Source organism: Chanos chanos, chromosome 1, assembly GCF_902362185.1.
Source record: "Chanos chanos chromosome 1, fChaCha1.1, whole genome shotgun sequence".
NCBI lineage: Eukaryota > Metazoa > Chordata > Actinopteri > Gonorynchiformes > Chanidae > Chanos > Chanos chanos.
Genome location: NC_044495.1, coordinates 41262540 through 41284323, shown reverse-complemented (window position 1 = coordinate 41284323; position 21784 = coordinate 41262540). Strand labels below are relative to the sequence as shown.

Genomic DNA, 21784 nt, shown 5'->3' with positions numbered 1-21784 from the left:
TCCACTGCGATTCTCAAAGCTCACCCAGGTCTAGGCAGGAGCCCCTAGCACCTTACGTACTGGCAAATAACAAAGCCTCTTGGGAAATGAAGTTCACGGTGACTGCACCCTTATGGAACTTGACTTGTTTTAAAAATCAAAACAACTACAAACGATATGACCGTATTCGCGATTGACACCACAGATGGCGCTCCAATATTACAGCGGCACACAAAGACACAGGATTATATTACTTGGATTCTCAATGCTTTGGTTAGAGGATTACGGTCGTCGATCTCCGGGAGAACTACATGTCCCATAAGCGTGGCCTAAGAAGATTTTTATGAGATAGTTGTGTTGAAAGACCCGCACTGCGCTTGAAAACGCGCACTATACTCTCAGTAATATACGCTCACATTTAGTAGATAAATTCACGCCAATTAGCCTACTTGTTATTATCTGACCCCCCCAAAAAACCACTGAGACAGAGTGTGGTGTTAGGTTTTTATTATTTTCAATATTCTTTTGTTTAGAAATATTGCACATGGTCAACATGCCTGTTAAGGAGCTAAACTCTTTTCTCTCATTCTAAAATTCCTTCTCCAAAGTAAGGACAGTTTATTGGATACACAATCAAAAGGTGTACACGCATACATGTGCAGGTATGCATGTGTGTGTGCAAGCGTTTGACTGGTGGAGAACGTTATTGACTCAAGTTCCAAATTTCACAAAATCAGTCTTGAATATATGTTCGCATGAGTAGCTGAAACGCCAACATTCACTGAACTGATATTCAATATTATGTTCAAATGTTTCTGACAGTCTCATCCTTTCTTTACAAAGTCGTCATATCGTAACAGTCCGATAGCGGTATGGGAAATAAAGAAAGAGAGATAAGCGACTGCTGGAGAAAGAATCAATTTTGTGTGGGTGCATATATCAACTTTTACGCTCACACGCACACACACAGACACCTGAATATTACAGACATATAGAAATATATAGGTATATTTATACTTTCACACATTCAAGTGAAGACTGAGAAATATTGGTATATTAATTACTCCTTCTCTCATAGCGAAACAAGACGCAAAAAGTGCTATATTAATATTTTTTGATTTTTAGTTTTGTTCTGTTGGATTACTTCCGTATCACTCAGTTATATATGTTATTAGAATTCTTCTCTTTTTTCCCAATATATATAATATTATGACGGCTTGTTTGCCTGTACAATGAATATCTATGGCACAAACCTGTCACTCATCTAAAGTCAACGCCCCCCATTGTCCTATTGCACCAATGAAAGTCGTAAAGTGGCAGAAGAAGGAAAGAGATCCTGAGAGAAGCCCCGGCCCACTGACCTCAGACTAGCATTCCCTTGCGTAATCCTAATTCAAAGCAATTCAGACTACGGAGCTTAATCTGACCCAGGGCCAGAGGTTAGGGGCACTTTCCATCAATACTTCAGGTAAAAAGCTTAAGTATGGGGAAAGAGAAAAAGGAAAGAAAGAGGCAAAAGGAAAAAATGAAGTAGAAAAAAAAGTTGGTTTGATTAAATATCTCTAAAAACAATACTTTCCTGATTTAAAGCGCGGCAGAAGACCCCCGCATTGTGCAAACACCTGATTGAAAGGTTGTTTAAAAAAAAAGAAAGAAAGAAAAACACTTCCCCTTGCCTTCCCCCAATTTAACACAATGGGAGAAAAAGGCTGAGAGGAAAGAGAGGGACGCCCCCGTATAGAGGCGAGAAAAGAAAGAGACGATCCGTCTCTCCCTTGGTGAGGTGTGTTAGTCCATCTGAACCAGGAGAAGAGAGTGAGATTGAGAGAGAGTGAGATAGATAGACAGACAGATAGATAGATAGATAGATAGATAGATAGATAGATAGATAGATAGAGAGAGAGACAGGAGCAGGCTAACACAAATCAGTCAATTCCACCGATGACAACACGACAACAAACGACAAAGCACTGTTCATTTAAAAAGGGCTTGTTTTTTTTCCTTCCTTTCAATTTTTTTTCTGTTTTGGGGGAGGTTTGGATCAGGGACAGACAAGGAGACTAATGCTCCATTTGGAGCGGATACTCCTATCCTCTCCTCTCCTCTGGTGAGTCTCGGTGTGTGGCGGCATTGCCGTTGTCTTGAAGTACTGATATTGTGGGTTTTGGCGGGGCGCTGTAGTAGTCTCAGTCTCTACTCGGCACTAAATTACAGTTCTTCGTGAATATATTGAATTTTTGTTGCTTTTTTTGTTTGTTTGTTTTGGAAAAAAGAAAACATAAAAATGTTCTGTTTTGTGTTCAGCCCACAAATGTGAGCAGTAACAGCCGTTTTGTGAACACCCCTCAGTCTGGGGTCAAAAATCACATTCAATCGAAAAAAACCTCTCCTCTCCAGCTATTGCTTTCGGTCTCCAACTCATAATGAAAGTGCTTTAATCTCATGCCAAGTCCCGCCTATCGTCCAGTCTCACTTCAGTCCGTCCAATGAAAAACCCTCAGTCCCTTAAGCAGAGGCCCTGACTGGACAGGGGGCTTGTCAGACTGACGTGTGCAGGATGGCTTGGTCTGTTGCTGCTGGTGATGCAGCGTTGCAGGGCACTGAGAAACAGGAAGGAAGTCCGGCCGCAGCTCAGCACACAGCCAATAACAGCCCCGTATTGACAGATATACAAGCAAATGTGTGCCACATCTAGCTTTCTTTAGACAAAGAAAAAGAAAAAAAAAGTTCTTGTGCCGATTATTACAAGAGTGACAGTGTTTCTATGTGTACTTGCATAATATGTGAGTGTGTGGTTGTGTGTGTGTGTGTGTGTGTGTTCCACAGAGTGTCTAAAATGAGCAGTGTTTGTGTGTGTATGTGTGTGTGTGTATGTTGAGTGCCTGTGTTTTGTGTGTGTGTGTGTGTTTAAGTAATCATGACTGTTCCACAGGATGACAGTGTCTACAAACTGGACAAAAAGTGAACCCAAATGGAAATGAATCTGTATAATCCATCCCAAAAAAACAAACTAAAACAAAACATAAGCAAAGAACGCTATGTTTTCAAATGGTACATTTTACATTTTATGTCTTCAATCTGTCCGTCCGTCCATCCATCCATCCATCTGTCCATCATCCGTCTTTCTTACTTTCATTTCACTTTTTCTTTCTTTTCTGTGGTTCTTCATCTAGAGTCCTGCGTTTCGCTTCCTGTACTCTTGGCCTCCTCTAAGCTCCGCCCTCTCTCCTCTGACTCTGCCCGCCCTGCCTCCCTGGGCGCTGAACTGGATGGCCCTGTGGCAGAGGCAGAGTCTGTGCCACCAGTGATCCCTCCTGACCCCATGATGTCAGAGCTTCCGGGCGTGGCCGTCTGCATGATCTTCTGACGCACCTCTCGAATCTTCAGCTGCAAGCACACTTTAGTGGGGAAGGTGTCTGAATACCGTGCCTGGAAGGCTGCAGTGGCCTGAGCTAGAGAGAGAGAGGGAGAGATGGATGGATAGAGAGAGAGGGAGAGATGGGTGGATAGAGAGAGAGGGAGAGATCGGGTGGATAGAGAGAGAGGGAGAGCGATAGAAAGAGAGAGCGACAGAGAGAGAGATGGAGAGACAGAGAAAGAAACAGAGAGAGAGACAGATTAAAGGTATGTAATATAGCAGCATTCTATCATCGGTAGGGGGAAAAACAAATCGGTTTATGGAGGGTCTTGGGGTGAGTAAAGGCACTTAGCTAATACTCAAATCACTATGGATAACAGGACTAGTCAGAAAATTCTACATATTCTGTAGTCATTTTAAACCAGGTGGATACGTGTCAGCTGCGTTTGTTAGCCACACGTCCCATTCAAGACTTCAACCTGACCAGCAGACCAGAGGAAAGACAATGTGGACAGTGAAAGGACAGAGAAAGGACAGTGTGGACAGTGAAAGGACAGAGAAAGGACAGTGAAAGGACAGTGTGGACAGTGAAAGGACAGAGAAAGGACAGTATGGACAGTGAAAGGACAGAGAAAGGACAGTGTGGACAGAGAAAGGACAGCGTGGACAGTGTGGACAGTGAAAGGACAGAGAAAGGACAGTATGGACAGTGAAAGGACAGAGAAAGGACAGTGTGGACAGAGAAAGGACAGTATGGACAGTGTGGACAGTGAAAGGACAGAGAAAGGACAGTGAGGACAGTGAAAGGACAGTGAAAGGACAGCGTGGACAGTGTGGACAGTGAAAGGACAGAGAAAGGACAGTGTGGACAGTGAAAGGACAGAGAAAGGACAGTGTGGACAGTGTGGACAGTGAAAGGACAGAGTGGACAGCTGTATTTGGCTGTGTCAGTCCCTTGTGTGGACAGGACTACGCTACACTGCTCTGTTTGAACTGAGTCTTTGAGAGACTTCGGAGTTAAAACGTGAGGAGAAGTGTGAAGGGAAAGGTCGGCAGAACAGAGACGTTAGTACTGGTCTGGCCTTTGGTTATCGGTATTTTAAGTCCAGAACTACAGGTAGGACTTAAATACCAGTCAGAACAGGGAAATACTGCCTCAGATGACAAACTAAAACAGGACTCTCTACTGTTCTGCTTTCTGGTAATTCTATTCACATTTCACTATGCTTGCTTAAATATTTGTGGTACATTTTGTCTGTGCAATTACATTTAAATTACATGTATTTGTGAAGCAGACACTTTTATCCAAGCGTATAGCCATTACAGGGCTGTCTGATGCCACTACTGTGCAATATCTTGACTTTCAGTCTTTGCTAATTTTGGTATTTAAACAGTTTATTAACACTCACAGGAGACATTGCCCCCTAAAGGAGTGAGGTATGGATTATTGATTATTGACATGTGTGACAGCCAATGAATCCACAGATATTGTTAAGTGGAATAATACCTGTGCAGATACTGCTATGTGAGGAATGTAAATAACTAGATGTTAATTGACCAATAGGAGAAGTGGAAGATGAGTGTACTGGAATGTGATTGGTTACCAGAGGGGAAGAAGCCATGCTCTTGGAAGAGCTGCATGACCAAAGCTCTGCGTTGGTCCAGTGTGCGGCGCAGGGACGAGTACGGCACTCGATCCAGCTCACCCAGAATATCATCTGCCTCTCCACCTGACATATCATACACACACACACACACACATACACACACATACACACATACAGTCAGAGAGGAAGTACGGATGCTTGTGTATGAGTGTGCATGTGTGCGCGCATGTGTGTGTGTGTATGGGTACACACCAGCTCTGTCGAAGGTGAAGATGTCCCCCTCACATTTGGCAGCACTTTTGGGTGTGTTGGGTTCAGAGCTGCAGCTGGACAGACGGCGGCTCTTTCTCCTTGGAGAGCTGGGATCATCTGCAGAGTCCAGATCTAATAGAGAGAGAGAGAGAGAGAGGGAGGGAGAGAATGAAAGGGAAAGAGAAGAAAGCAGGGGTAATGAAACATTGTTATGGAAACAAAACAGACGACACTGCAAGCCACAGAGCCAAATTTAGCAACCCTCAGAATAATTGAAGACATTATGCTGTATAATAATCTCTCTCTATCTCTCACCAGTGGAGTTCCTCCTCTTCTTGCGGTAGCTCTCCAGGATGGCTCTGGGGGAGGTGGCCAGACTCTGTAGGTTGGGTGAGGGGAGCACATCTTCTGGTTTAAACTCCGGCAGTTCTGCTAAACGCTCCTCAAAGTATGAGCCCGTCAGCACCCTGAGAGAGACAGAGCCAGTCAGAGAGACAGAAGTCAGAGAGAGAGACATGCCACGCTGTTCAATCTTGGTGGGGTTGTAATGTCCTTCAGTAACAAGCTGATTGATCTTAGATTAATTTATTCTTTCAGATGAAGTTCAAAGCTAAACTTTGAAATCCAGTGTGTTTTGGTAACACATAATGCAAGAGAAAAACCTTAACGTTGATATTCTGCACCGTAACTTACTTGTCCGCAGAGTCAAAGGTCCTCTTGAGGGGTGGGGGACGTGCCTTTGTCTTTTTGGCTGTGGATGAGTCTCTCTCAGTCTGAGGGGGAGGAGGCGGTGGGTCCAACCCCGACGGAGTATCCCTCCGTCCAGCCTGAGAGAGAGAGAGAGATGGAAGGGGGCAGTGAGTTGTGCTGTTAAACCTCTATAGAAAAAATATTTTCATATCATTTAATTCAGTATCTGAATCTTAATTAGACTCTCAAGCAATTCAAATGCAAGGAAAAAGTGCTTCCTTGCGGCACACTGTCATATTTAAAAGCGAAATGTAATGACTGAGTTATTTAACTCCTGATAAATACTTTATCCATTCTGTCTGGTGACTTGTTACAGCAGCATCTGAATGGTTTAGTATAATTCCCAACAACAGACAAACTAGCATGTGAATGAAAAGATGAAAAATTGTTTTTTAGTTGTTGTTTTTTTTTTAATAAAAACACAGAATGGAAAATCTTGCCTCTCTGCTCTGCTCCTCTTTGTTGTTGTTGTTTTCAGAGTTTTGGCCCTTGATGAATCCGTCCGGTGTTCTCTCCCTCCGTGAAGATCCACAGCTCTCTTCTTTTTCACTCTCTGTCTCCATCTCTCTCTCTCTCCCTCCACCCAAAGTCAAATCTTTCCATCCTGAATGCAAGCCTGGTGGAGTACTCTCTAGTTGACCTTTGACTTTTGGGGGTCCAGTGGGCAGTTTGGGGGAGCCAGGTCCACTTCCTACACAACAAACACACATTAAAAACATACATTAAAGCAAATAAATGAATAAATAAATAAACAGCAATATCATACTGTTTCAAGAGTACTGATAAGTAAAGAAGAGGTGTGGCCACATCAAATGTAGGAGAATCTTTTCTTGTGTGTGTTTGAATCTGTGTTAGTTTGTGTGAGTGTGTGTGTGTTTACACATGTCTGCTGTAGTGTTTCTATATGTAACTGAGTATCAGTTTCAGTTTTATCCCTCCTGGCTTTTGTACATGCCTGTATGTGTCTATATTAATGTATTTTCCTGAGATTCTGTGTATATACATATGTGTGTGTGTGTGTGTGTGTGTGTGCACGTGTAGTATGTGTGCGTGTATATGTGTGTGTGTGTGTGTGTGTGTGTGTGTGTGCGCGTGTATATGTGTTTGTGTGTTCGTGTATACGTGTTTGTGTGTGTGTGTGTGTGTGTATGCGCGTGCGCATGTACGTGCGCGTGTACGTGTGTGTGTGTATGTGTGTGCGTGTAGTATGTGTGTGTGTGTGTGTGTGTGCGCGTGTGTATATGAGTGTGTGTGCGCGTGTATATGTGTGTGTGAGTGTGTGTGTATTCACCTGCATGTGTTGGCTGCATTGGGCTGGGAGGCAGCGCTGTTTCTGACGCAACACCAGAGGGTGCTGCAGCTTCTGTGTTTGGCTTGTGGGTGCCACTCAGCATCGACAGGTCTGCCTGTGCCTCAGTCTCTGTGTTGTCCTCACCCACGTTCTGTTTCTCCATCTCTACAGCTGCGCCGGTTTGCGTCTGGCCATCAGAGGCAGCGTGGGACTGCGGCTCCGCGGACGAGGGGGAGTTGGGCCCAGATGAGGCCTGCGCTGTGCTCGCAGGCACAGTCGCCATGGAAACAACACTGGTCGGCAAGGTGACGCTTGGGGCGGGGTAAATGGCAGTCAGCAGTTGGCGTGTGGCTCCTGAGGCTGGCGGACAGCTAGAGGGCTGAGCTGAAGCCAGGAGAGATGGCTGACCTGAGAGAGGGAGCAGGGAGACAGAACTCAAAGCGTCAAACAGCAGCTAATTATTTAGTTTACACCATTTTTCTTTTTAAACGAATGAGAGCAGACTAATTTTTTTTTCAATCACTCACTCTTCTGACCTGTTACAATTGGTTGCATCAGAGTCTGACCAGCAGGAGCAATGGCAGTGAAGCCCAGGGTTGCCACGGGAGACGGCAAGAATGTTGGGCCAGAGGGAGGTGGGGCCTGCTGGGGGGAGGAGACTGTTGACGTGGAGACCAGTGGTAAAGGTGCAGCAACTCCAGGGGTGGACTGAACATACGTGATCCTAGAAGAGAACAGTAAACAGAGGTAAGCAAATCTCTGACAGCGTAAATATTAGACAGTGTGCTAATGTTTCAGATTTTCTACAGACCATGCTGTTGCCAAGGATCAGATGTTTACACTCCTAAACACTGTCTTTAGGTTGTTCTTACCATCTCTGCATCTAGCACATCATGTTAAGACATATAGCTTTATGACCAAAGAACAGTGGTTATCTTCTGACTGAAACGACATGAAAAACATGCAAAGTGTTACTGTGGGCTCAGGATTGGCCAGTTCACCTTGTTGGGGGCGGGGTGAAGAGCACTGTCTGTGGAGGGGTGGAGCCTGAAGCCATCATGGTCGCTGTTGCCATGGAAACGGGGAAAGAGTTCCCAGGGTGTACCGTTGCCCCTGGGTGGACGTTGGTTTGGACAACAGGCACTGGTGCGATTTGAATAATCTGTGTTTAAAACACACACACACACACACACTGGTACATGACTAACACACTGGAACACTCAGCCAGATCACTACTGTAACTTCATTGTCATATTTTCCAGCGTGGCAGAAGCTATGATAAACCTGATATTTGTTTGTTTGTTAGCAAACATAATTATGGTTTCAAAAGTGTTCCTCCATGTACCTTACTTCCTGGCTGTGCACCATTTTGCACAGGAAGGGGTGGGGCCACCAGGGAAATAGGTTGCGGAGGTGTCGATGCTGTCCTCACAGTTGCCATAGGAACCAACATCTTGCTCGGCAAGACAGGCGACTGTGCCTGAACTGCACAGCAATGATGGAGCACAAGTAACACAATGAGTAATAGAGAGAGACAGAGAGCAAGAGAGACAGACAGACAGACAGACAGACAGACACCGAAGCAGAAGGATGAGATAAAAAGAACAGCTAATACAGGCAGACTCTCTGGCTGACTAGCTGGGGTTTCAGTGACACGTGACTCTAAATGTTTAACAAGCTTTATATGCTAAGCCTGATTTAGCATAACGTAAATCCTAATGACTTTGGTTCTAACTCTAAACTACATTATTATCTTTTCAAAGTCTCAAAAGTTCTTCAAATCTCTTGGTTGTTGCTCCACCCACATTCCCTCCCAGTCAGCCAATCATTCTGCTCCATCTCACCTCTTCCTCCAGGGCTGACCCCTCCCACTGCTGGTACTGATGCATATCTTAGCCCTGGCCCTGCCCCTGAATGTACCCCATTCGTCAGGGACACGTGGGTGGGAGGGGCAGTGGGCAGGGCAAGGACACTGGTTGGCTGCTGGGTCTGCTGGGAGGAGGGACTGCCGGGGTGGGCGGTGGCAGGCAAGGTGGGCAGGATATACTGCACCTGAGTGACAGACTTGCCACCACTGGGGGGTGTGAGAGAGGCTGCAGGGAGGAACTGGGGCTGAAGCAGGGGGAGTGGGACGGCGTTGTTGTTGTGTGTGCCGTTGCTAGGGGCGGGGCAGGAAACAGTTTGGGGCGGGGTTATGAGCTGTACAGTGGGTTGAGATGGGAACGCCCCTCCCAGGACAAGACCAGTGACGAGGCCTCCTTGGCTCACGCCCCCGATGGGTTTGGGAGAGGATGAGGGCAAATACCCACCCCCCGTGATGGGCCCACCTCCTGCTCCTCCTCCTCCTCCGCCTGATCCAATCAGAAGCTTGGGCTTCATGTCACTGAGGTTGGCACTGCCGTCTGCAGGCTTGCTGGCAATGGGCACAGGAGTGCTGGCCACAGGTCGTACCACATTGGTTACCATGGTAGTGGCGGTACGTCCAGGCCCCGCCCCCTGCACATGAGACGATCCAAAAGACAGAGAGGAGACAGGGGCGACGCTGCCAACAACGGCGGACGAGGGTGACTGAGAGGGGGCCTGCCCTCCTCCACTCACACCTCCGCTCCCACCTCCTTTCCCCTCTTTAGGTTCTTCTCCTCCCTCCATCCCTCGCTTTCTCTTCTTCTCGGCGTTCTCCCCTGCGACCCCTGCCCCTGAGGGCTCGGCTGAGGAAGAAGGAGAGTGAGATGGCGGCACAGCTGCTTGAATGGAGCGCTGAGAGAGAGAGAGAGAGAGAGAGAGAGAGAGAGAGAGAGGAGCCAGAAAGAGAGCAGAGAGTTTATCAGACGGGAATGCACCCAGTCAACCCTGTGCGACTACAATAGACATTCTGGTTTCCATGGTTTCAGTGAGCAGGTGAATGGAGACTGAGTCAAGTGAGATGATAATGCGAACAGTGATTTGCTCAAGTGAAAGCAGAGGTATACTCTAAAGACAGTCTGAAGACAGATCTGATGAAATCATGTGTCCAAACCACACATTATCCAAACTTCTGACTTCAGCTTTCCTTTAACGGTAAAAACAAGAACAACAAAAATAAAAACAGGAAAAAAAAAAGAAAGAAAAAAGACATGCTAATACGCTAGTTTTTTGCTCACATGCTAGCTTTTTGATAAGAGAAAACACGGAGACGTACCTGTCCATCAGCTTCATCGGCGGAGGCGATCTCCTCACCACTGTCCGTCACTCTCTCTTCACACTTCAGATCTATGGAGCCCTCCGGGAAGGAGTCCTCTGGGAGAAAGATGGAGAAATTAGCCCTGAGCACTGAAACTGTGACTGCAGTGAAACGACGAGACAGGATGTTTACTCACCCATGACATCATCGTCCCCCTCTTCCTCACAGATGACCATGCGTTCTTCATCACTGGTCACGTCCTCGCTCGCCCCACGCTGTGAACGGGGGAGAGAGAGTGGGCCACCCTGAAATGACCCTGTCGCATCCTGGGAAACGGAGAGAGAGAGACAGAGAGAGAGAGGCAGAGAGAGAGAGACAGAGAGAGAGAGAGAGAGAGAATGAGGCAAAACATGAGCATTTTGAAATCAGACTCGTCTGTCAAGCAGGAATCCTACTGCCTGATGGAGAGAGAGAGATGTGTGTTTTCACAGCTGTGGTGAACAGAGCATGTGACAAGGGAATCCCTTACCTTCTCTAAATCCTTATCTCTCTCTCTCCTTTCCAGACTGTGCACTGCACTCTGGGAAAAAGCACGAGGCCGTGGGTGCTGACCTCCTGTTGGCCCTGGACGACGTTCAGACCCGGGCGATGCCCAGCTTGACCCCGCCCCTTTGTGTTCTGGCCCTTGAGAGGCAGACTGAGTCTCTGAAATGAGGATAGAAACAGAGAGTGAGGTCAACACACACACACACGCACACACAGACATGTACAGACACACATGCACAAACTCATATGCACACACGCACACGCACATACATACGCACAAACAAACACACACACACACACACACATTACATTTAATCACACATAGAAACACAAACATAGAAACGCAGACACTCTCTGACCTGTGCTCTCTGAGACGCTCCGCTCCCGAGCCTCCTTGGCCCCTGGTGTCCCGCGGCCCTCAGACAGAGATTTTCTCCGGTCCTTATTACACCATTTCCAGTCAGGATGTGCCCTGAAGTGAGCCTCCTTCACCTGAGACACACACACACACACACACACACACATGCATAGAGGTGGACAAGGTATGGAGAGGGTTACTCATCAGTAAGTCTGCATAATTCATACCACATATGACACACACAACACAGAGGTCTAATTAAAACGGAAGTAGCACAGAGGAGTGATGATGTATTTAGAATGCCATGGTTGACAATAATTTAAAGTAAGTGAGTTCAAGAGAAGGTTAGCGTAGTTACAACAGGCTTGATATAAAACGGTATAAATAAGCCTAAAATTCTAGCATATGATAATATGGCTAGTATAAAGGAATGGGAATGAGGCTGATGTTAAGATATACATTTCATGGTAAGCAGTGTAAATATTTCTGGAAAACTAACTGTTATGTTATGCAGCGTATAAAAAAAGGAGTGATAATGTACCTGGAAGGCAAGATCGTGGTATTTCTGCTTCTCTTTGGCTCCCAGTGCATACCACCATTCTCCCAGTATCTTACTGACCGTGCGGTTGTCCTGGTTTGGGTGGCGCTGGTGCACCAGGGCACGGTGGCGTTTACTGAAGATCATAAACGCGTTCATTGGCCTCCGAATGTGGTCCTTCTCCCTCTGTGTGTGTGTGTGTGTGTGTGTGTGAATGAGAGAGGGAGAGAGAGAGAGTGTGTGTGTGTGTATGAATGAGAGAGAGAGAGAGAATGAGGCAAAACATGAGCGTTTTTAAATCAGATTCATCTCTCAAGTAGGCACACACATTTGAAGACTGTTGAGGATAACATGCTTGAAAAAGAGAGAAGTGAAGAAAAAAAAAGGAAAAACAAACTGAAGTGGAAATAAGGTGAAGGAGGAGTGAAATGAGGCTAAGACCTTCTTGTCTCCTTCCTTTGGGAGGGCACTGAGAGACTGGGTGCGTCTCTTCACAGTGCCCATGGCTGAAGCAGAGTCTTGGGCAACGCCTGGAAAAAACCTGCAGTTGGAAAGAGAGAGACACTTTAATCTCCCAAAACTGTTCCAGGTGTATCCGGCACAGAGACAAAACACAGCACAAACAAGCATTTGATTCAATAATCCCTTTTAAGACAAAAATGTGCAACACTTCCCATCATGCCAAAAATATGTAAATCTGAATGAATTTCATAGCAGATAACACAGCACACAGATATTTACAGATCATCAGCATCACTTTCGGTCTCGCTGTCTCCGCCCTCTCTTTCCACAGGCGGGTCTTCTGCTGTGGGTGGGGGGCGGGATGGTGAGCCTCTCTCTGAACCTGATTGGCCAACCCGCTCTTCACTCAAGAGAGCAATGCCACAACGAGGCTCTGCGTGCGTGGTGATAAATGAGGTTACAGTTAAATATGAAAATTTTCCACTGAAAGGTCATAGGAATCTGTATCACCAATAGTGATGTGTCTGAAGTTGGAAGTATAATATTATTAAAACCAGTCTAATACTCCTGTCATCAAAGTTTACCTTTGCTCTGATTGACCTGTGGTTGGCCGTCAGTGGGCTGGGTGGATGTATTTGATTGGCTGGGCTCCAGGAAAGGAACCAATGAATGCCATGGATACACTGGCACTGAGCGAGGCTCCACATTGGTCCAGACTAGGATAAAGAGAGAGAGAGACAGAAAGAGAGAGAGAGAGAGAGAGAGAGAGAGTGAGAGAGACAGAAAGAGAGAGAGAGAGAGAGAGTGAGAGAGACAGAAAGAGAGAGAGAGAGAGAGACGGTGAGTGTAGTGCAAAACCTTTAACCCAAGAGCCATCTTGCTCTCTGAAAGGTGGCCCATTAGCCTACATCAAACACAAGTCTTATCTTCATTTTAGTGTCAAAGGTCCACCTCGTAAACCTGTGCATATGTGTATGTGCATGTGTGTGCATGAGAGAGAGAGAGAGAGAGAGAGAGAGAGACAGACAGAGACAGAGACAGAGTTGCAGTCTTTGGTACAAAGTTAACAATTTATGTGGCTGAAGGCATTATATTTGAGTGAGTATATATGTGCGTGTGTCTGTGTGCTTGTTGTATATTTAATCAGTGTTTCTAAGAATGGACACCAGTTTCATCTCTGTTAATGCACTTATAAACTTTCTGCCTGTGCAAACTTGGCATCTGAAACAGACTCCCTTTTTGTGTCTGAGAATGTGTGTGTGTGTGTGTGTATCTCAGAATGTGTGTGTGAGACCTCCACACCCACACCAGTAGTACATGCCTAGGCATGCTCTAACCACCTGTTTCAGATACACTACAATACACATCCACATAAACACAAACACACACACACACACACACACACACACACTATATAAAAATATAGTGAATATATAAAATACAAAAAAAATATATATATATAATGGGGGGGGGGTGCTTTAAAAATGTACAGGTAGAATGGCTCGGGTTATCAGACATACTAATGTGCAATATAAGTGACCACACAAAGAGTTAAACATTTACCGTACATGATATGTACCAACATGTAAATACCATATAAACATTCCAAACTCACTCAGCTACAGTAAGAACCTCACAATGGTTATCACTGTTATCATTCAAAACCACAGTGAAAAGCGTCAGTAACTACAGTTAAAGACAACTGTAAATTGCATTAATTAACCGCTACTGCTCTTGTCAAGAGAGCCCAAGATCAGTGTAAGAGACTGCAATGACACATAATGTATAATTCACAAAGCCTAAGCAGCTCATGGTTTACTCTGTGCATACTTGCAAATTACTATGTTGTCTCTAGCCACTAGCTCTTTTTGTCTCATTAACCATCCCAAACCATTTTCCCCCATTAGAACCTGCCATAGCCTCAATAACCGTATCATCATCCCTGTGCTGGAATCCACCTCAACAGTCTTACTGTACGTTCACACTGAGCGCGGCGAGAGCGTCAAAGTGACCGGAAGTCATTCATTTTCAATGAGAGCCAGCGTCTTTAAGCGGCGAAGAGCGTCACGGCAAAGGGCGTCGCGGCGAGGGTGGTTTGGGCGTCAAAATACAGTTGAAGTTCGGTTAACTTTATGGTAATGAGATATGACGCGGTTGGGTGGCAACCAATAGAAACTTGGAAGTGCTACGCTCTAGAGAATTGTAGAGAACACAACAGTATAAACTATTGTTCCCACAAAACTTTTGGTCCTAAGCAAAATGGAGGAGAAACTGATTATATCGGTGGTGGGTTTCCCCATGTTGTACTGTAATGTAGGTTATGCACAAACATTAGTGTTAATTAAAGACCAAGGCTAGTAAACGTGTCCTATAAACTCCATGCTGGAATTTGACCTAGCCTATCATTAACACAAAAGACACACAACAACAAAAAGCTTTTAAGTAGTGTTTTTCATTAGTTAATTTTGTTACGAAATATGTAATTAGCATTGTTTATTTATTTCTGTCATCGGTCGATTTCGCACCTTCACATTTAAAATATCTCATAAGGTTAACTTATAGCCTACTGGTGGTCAGTCAGCACAAAGATACCGCTTGACCTGTTTGTTTGCTTTATAGCCCCTTTAAAAACATTTGCATAACCAAGCTTTCCGAAGGAACTTGTACCCGCCTATTTCATCAACGGCAGAGCGTCCACAGTGTTCAACAGCGTCGTTGGCAGGGAGGTTTGGGCGACTTTTGATGCTCTCGCCGCTCTCAGTGTGAACGTACAGTTACTCCTCACCCAGTAACTGGATCAGCCCTTCCTCCTCCCTCTTTATCCCACCCCTATGTCTCCCTTAGAGGTCTCACCTGTTCCTGGGCGGCCCATGATGATGTCCTTGCGTGGGGCTGGATGCGGCGACTCTGCGGGTAGGATGAGTGGCAGCAGGGCAGTGGGGGAGGGATGACAGGCCACAGGTTGAGGCAGGGCCCCTCCCATTACGTCCCCATGTCCACCTGGCTTCCTTTCTCTCTCGCGCCCTCCGGAACCAGAACTTGCCAAGGCGGGTCCAGAGGTCATGCTGGAGGCGGACACAGTGGATGGGGCAGTGCTGGACTGGGTGGGGCATCCAGCAGCCACCGGTGTTAATGATTGGGCAGAGGATGCCAAGACCAGAGGGGAGGCCGGGTTGCGAAGCAGGACAGCTCCATTGGTGGCTGCACCATTGATAGGCACAGGAGCCTGAAGCCCTGTGGCCAAGTGGGCAGGTTGATTGTGCTCATGGGGCCGTCCCATTCCCCGCCTACCTAAAGGACTCTCGGTGAACTTGGTCAGTGGCACGTCTGGGTTACGTACTATTACGGGAGAGTCACGCAAGGGTACGATGCGGCGGGAGCTGGGATCCTGCGGCAGGGGTGATGGAGGGGTGGGGGACACCAGCATGGGTGGAGGTGTGGAGGCTGCAGAAGAGGAGGGGCGGCTAGTAGCACTGCGTGGGCGAGGGAAGGACAGGCCGGAGGGCGTGGTGGGCTGGCTCTGGGGAGACAGCACTCTGAATGCGGCTGTGTTGAGTCCCAGTCCGACATCACTCAGCTGGGCCTCTGGCTTGGTGTATTCCTGGGAGCTGGGCAGTGGAGGTGGAGGATCCAGCTTACGCTTGCTGGGACTCATGGGCACGGTGAAGGTCAAGCTCGTCTGGAAGGTGGGCATGATGCCTGGAAGGTGACGCTCACGCTCTGAGCCTGGTGTGCCCATCTTGGTACCACTCAAGTGGCGCGGGCGGCGTGGGGTGAGTGACGCAGGTGCAGTGATGGGGCTGAAGTTAGCCGGCCGGAAGCCGAAAAGAGGAGAGGGCGAGGGGGATGGAGCTGGGGAGAATGGCGACTGATTGGATACAGGAGAAAAAGACGGCGTGCCTGAGCGAGAGCTGCCCAAAGAGACTAGCATGTTAGCAGCCTCACACTCATCAAAGTCGAAACGGGACAGGTCACGAGACAGCTCCTGTGGCAAGAGTGAAGGCAGGACAAGGCGCGGGCGTGAATCCCCACCCCGACTGCTTGTTTCGCTGCTATCTCGAGAAGTCTCGTCCCAATCAAACTCACTGCTGGCACGCCCCCCACCCAGGCGCAAGTCGGAAGGTGTGAGCGTACCTGTGCTGCTGGCCCCACCCCGGTCCCGTCCGACTGCTCCTCCTCCTGCCTCCATTTCCTTGGTGCGCATGGAGAGGTGACGTGAGCAGTAGCCACGGCGTTGGGACTCTTTGGAGCAACCTTCACGTGAGCACAGCCGACGCCACTGCTTGCCATTGAATTTCTTACGGATGCCGGTAGGAGTGCACACCACGTCACCCTTCTTGTACTTCTGCTGGGCAGAGGTGAGGGGTGTGCGTGAGCGCGAGGAGGTGGAGCTTGAACCCGAGCCTGACCCTGGGGTGGCGTGGGAATTGGAGGTTGAGGTTTTGCTGTCCAGGGAGCTTCGGGAGGGGGGCAATGGGGGCAGGGGAGGGGCGGAGGAGATGATACCTGCTTGTGACTCCAGGCCCAGTAGTACTTGGGAAGGGTTGTGATGAGACGCTAAGGACAGATGGGGGGCCAGAGGGGTGCCAATCCCTCTCACTACGGACAGGTGGGGACTGAGGTAGCCAGAGGCAGCTGGCTTGGAGAGAATGGGGCGGTGCTGAGCCGCAACACCCATCGTTTTGCCCCCCACCGCAGAAGCCATGCTAAAGCGGCTGACTTCCATGTCCTCCTCAGGGGTCTGCAGGGGGAGTGTATGTTGCTTGTGTCTCTCCCTCTGTCTCTCTCTCTCCCTCTCTCTTTCCCTTTCTCTCTCTCTTTCCAGCTCTGATTCTCTCCCAGTCTCCCAGTCTCTACTCCGTGCCATGTTCAGCACAGAAGTGATAGCTGAAGAAGAGGAAGAGGAAGGTACTGAGGTGGGCACCGTTCCAGGGTGAAGAAGCCCCCTTGCCAGCATTGGACCACCCACGCTTACGCTGTGTACCATGCTAAGCCGACACAGCTCCGGTTCCACCTCCATCTCCTCTCTCTCCTCCCATTCACCCTCTCTCTCCCTCCCTCTTCTGCTCTCATTCCCTGATTCAGAAGGAAGGGGTACATCCAGGTCCCAGGGGGGCACCAGAAGGCGAAGGCTCTGTCTTGACACCCATACAGCTTGAGCACTGGTGCTCCTCTCATCCCCCTCTCTTCCTCTCCCCTCGTCTTCTCCCCCCTCCCTCTCCTCCGTCCGGTCTGTCAGCTGGACTCTGTAGGGGAAGGACACAGCAGGGTGGGGGTCCACCTGAGTAATCACTCCCTCTCTGTAGTACAGTCCAGCTCCCTCTCCACTTCCTTCACTATATGGAACACATACGCGTGTCCCTATGGCTACTGGAGCATGGCCCGGAGGCGCAGCATCCAAAACCAGGTCCACAGCTTTGGACGCCCCTCTGAACGGGTACCGCAGGAGTGTTTTCTCACCGTGAAGCTGGACCTCCACAGTACCCTGATCCCCACTCACACTACGCACCACTCCTGCACGGAATACTCCTCCACCCTGCCCAGTGTCTGGGGCTTGAGGTCCCTGCCGTGCAAGCACCCGCTGGTTCTTCAAACCCTTGGCCAGGGCCTCGGCTAGCCCAGCATGGGGGCTCGAAGCCTGTGAAGCGCGGCTAGTGTCCATGGGGGGTGGCTCTGAGGCTGGAGCTGCCACTGGCCCTGGGTCAGACGTGAGTCGGGGTGACGTCAGGTCCAAGTCGGCTGAGTGCTCACTGGCTGTATCGGTAGAGGAGCAGCGAGGGGGGCTGGGAGCTGTCTGTGTGTCTGTGTGAGTGGTGGCAGGTGTGCTCTGGTTGCTCTGCGCGGGAGTGTTGCCATGGTTGCCAGCATAGTGCTCGGAGGTGTACTTCTTTTTGGGCACACGGGCTTTAAAGGTGGCTGTCTTGCGGCTGGAGGAAGGGTTAGGGCTGCTGTTGGCGCTGGTTGTGCTACTACCACTGCTGCTGCTGCTGCTGCCGCCGTCGCTCTGGCCTCCACCCACCTTCCCCACATGCTCCTCCGCCTTCCCACAATCCCCTGCTGGCTCTTCTCGCTGCCCCTCCCTCTCTGGGCTTCCACTGGCTTTGACGTGTTCCTCTTGCGAGGACTCAGAATTGGAGGAGGTCTGTCTCTTGGGGGAAGGGGGTGAAAGTTTAGGCTTCTCCTCCGTCTCTCTCTTCTCTCCCTCGGGGCTGGCATCTGCTGGACCCCGTTTTTTAGCCCCCTTGGCTCTGGTGGAAGGGGGGGAACGTCTGCCTTGCTTTTTAATGGGCTTCATCTTTGAGATCTCTTTACTTAAGTCCTTAATTCCACAGATTCCTTGTGCATCCCAGCCAGTCCACACAGTCTGTCATCCCGCCCCCTCTATTCTCTCTTTTCTTCGTCTTCCTGTCTCTTCCTGTTTGGGCTCCACGTCCTCTCTTACTCTTGACTCTGTAATAGAGAACAGGGCCAGAGGAATGACTTAGCGATGGTGGAAACACTACTGACACTAACATTAACATCATGTTTAATGATGAGGAAAAAACAACAGGCACAAATGCTGTTTATAAAACCAACACAAGGAACAACTTTTAGAGGACAGAAACAAAAGTGAAATGAATAAACATAGCTCACAGACTAAACTGTGAATATAATAAATATAATAAATCACAAATAGTTAAGTAATAAAATGTATAATCTCAAATCTACTACAAAATTATAAGACATTAGAAATATTTACTATAACGCAGTACAATATAGTGAATGCAACATACCATTACGAAGCTAAGAGAAGACAAGCAAAGTGCTTGCCCAGACACGTCACATTCACTCACTCACACTCGCTCACACACATACACACACACACACACATACACACACACACATACACACACACACACACACACACAGACTTTGGTTTCTTGGCTGAGGCAGACGAGGCGGGGGAATTCCTTGTTCTCTGATATTTCTGCGACTCTCTCTCTTTCTCTCTCTCTCTCTGTTTCTCCCTGGTGACCTTTAGGCATTTCATACCGAGCCAATCCTCCCCACGCTCCTCTCTTCCTCTCAGGGTACTTCTTCGACTCACACCACCTTACTGCCATCTCTCCCCCTCTCGCTTTCTTTCTCTCCCTCTTTCTCTTTGATAAATACGATTAGCCTGCTTTATGTCACACCCTCTCATTTTCAATGTCATTCTCAGAGTTGTAATTTTACTTCTAAACAACACCACAGCAACACCAGAGGAGCAAAGGTATGGGCCCTTTGCACATATTTAGAACCATACTGAAAGCATAAAAGTTGAAATTATCAACCAGTTGCATCATTACAACATTACCTACTTCTAACTGACAAAGATCTGAGTTATGTTCACAAACATACTGGTGGTCAATGTTGAGTTTACTCAGCAGTGGTGTGACTAGAAATTATCCCTAAAAGAGTAAGAGTAAGAGTAAGCTCCATTCTAAAGGGTGTGCTAAAACATGCCTAACATGTTAATTATATGGTTATGACATAACTTTATGGCACCCAGTAAATGTGAGAGCATCTTTTGGTAAAGAATTGCTAAACTGATGTAGCAAACCACAAAGCACAACCAAACTATTCATGTCCAGACACTCTGATATGCCAAGTTGACAAACCTTATGGAAATAATGTTTGGTATGCAGAATATTACTCCCATCTATAAAACGCTATCACAAAATACACTTTCAGTTACGCTGAGAAAAGTTTACACAGAAAAAAATACAATAAAACTAGTGTGTGTGTGTGTGTGTGTGTGCGTGCGTGCGCGGGTGTGTGCGTGTTGTAAAATGACACGACAATATACACTAAGAGGCCAAGAGATAAAAGAAAAGTATTCACCGATAAACCCAAGGTATTTCTAACGCTTTTTAACAGCGTTGTTTCGGTCATCCAAGAAATTATGAGAATTCTACGTTTGTTTTCTAAATTTAATGGTGGCAGAACAATTTATCAAGGGTCGGTAACAACAATGTTGTTACCAAACTCATTCTAGATGTGTCAAAGCACGTTACTCCTCAAACACTAAATTGGACTTCGTTACTAATTTGCAGCACAATATGCAAATCCACCAAGACTTCAATAAGAGTGTGTCCAAACTCATTTTTGCTGTTTATCGTGAACAACAGACAAGCAGTTGTCGGCTCAAGAAACTTTTGCTGAGTAGTACACTACAGTATCTGTGTCAAGCAGTTTTATTGGTTGTGGTCCCCTACGCTACATTTACAACTGCCTACTACACAAAGAATAGTGAAGGCGAGTGACGCAGGCCTATCCCTAGGCTACTAGAAGGCCTCTGTGCAATTTCATATTCGTACAACACTAAAAACCTTGATCGAACCGACATTAAAACCACTATATCTATGAGAAATAGCGCTGTGTCATACTGATACATAGCTTACGTAAGAACCTATGTACACTGCAACATCTAATTTAAACTGCATTTCCAAAGCGCGCAACCGTTCCGCGATACAGCGGACAGTGTTAAATCGTACGCTACGGCTAATCCACTTCGCTACAGTCGTTGATCAATACGTATTTGTGTTTACACTACGGTAGGAATGCATCGTTTTGGCCGTCAAGAGGAAGAGACTAGGCCCACAAGTAAGAGAAATGACCGACAGACAGTAGCTACGACAGGGAAAAGTGTGCCACACCGTGTTATGAAGAGATCAAAGTTAAACATTGTAAAATAGGCAACAACGTCCCTGTTTTCACATAATATGAACCATAAACCAATTAATCCTGGGCGGTAAAATCGTTAGAATTGCGTTTTCTGCCCAGTGAATACTGTGGCGTTGAAATATTTTCTAGAAAAAAAAGTTTTAGGCTGACAGTGCACTCCCACCCCTCCCTCCTTTCTCTATAAGGCTGGTGAAATACTTCCCCCCTTATTTTTCACTCACCCACTTTGCGATAAGTATTTGCGAAACATACGTTCTGACCATAACTCTTTCATAAACACCCAACGACGTAGGCTCAACATAGCAAAAGAGGCAGATCACTGCAATGCTGCAGAAGAAAGATTTGTAGCAAGCTTTCAACTCACCCACAGAATATTTACAACGTCCTAAAAAAGGTAGCAATTCGAAAATAAATGAGTAAAACCAGCCCAACTCCTCGACTGTCAGTGTAAAGCTTTTCAAAATATTTTCTTCCGCAAAAGCCACCCAAACGAGGAAAAGTACGACCGCTTAGGTTCTACTCTACAGTCGCAAAATGGTGAATGAAGCCCAGAGCCTTGACAACTACTCTGCTCAGCCAATCAACACTCATAGACGGTTACAGTAGCCAATAGGCACTGCTGTAAGGTTGACGAAGGTGGCGCAATCTGTCAAAGTATGGTTGATTGACAGCAGATATAGTCGAATCACGCCATGGGAAAACAAGAAACAGCTGGTCAGACTTGAAACCTTAGCGTCCAATGAAATTAGTAGGGAACTAGTAGCAGCGAATGGGAGG

General features: G+C 47.3%; 1 protein-coding gene across 1 annotated transcript; it reads right to left on the bottom strand.

Moving 5' to 3' along the window:
- Nucleotides 1–492: 492 nt before the first annotated feature.
- cica (capicua transcriptional repressor a) lies at nucleotides 493–21446 on the bottom strand. Its single transcript, XM_030784087.1, has 21 exons — nucleotides 21372–21446; nucleotides 15155–18751; nucleotides 12886–13017; nucleotides 12581–12734; nucleotides 12281–12380; nucleotides 11843–12025; nucleotides 11303–11435; nucleotides 10927–11102; nucleotides 10594–10723; nucleotides 10416–10513; nucleotides 9082–9994; nucleotides 8583–8722; nucleotides 8239–8399; nucleotides 7774–7961; nucleotides 7238–7645; nucleotides 6387–6637; nucleotides 5890–6023; nucleotides 5512–5663; nucleotides 5197–5328; nucleotides 4942–5067; nucleotides 493–3431 (listed from the first exon to the last, which is right to left on the bottom strand). The coding sequence occupies exons 2-21, from the start codon at nucleotides 18594–18596 to the stop codon at nucleotides 3145–3147; spliced, it is 7440 nt and encodes a 2479-aa protein (XP_030639947.1). The 5' UTR covers nucleotides 18597–18751; nucleotides 21372–21446; the 3' UTR covers nucleotides 493–3144.
- Between the last annotated feature and the right edge of the window lie 338 nt (nucleotides 21447–21784).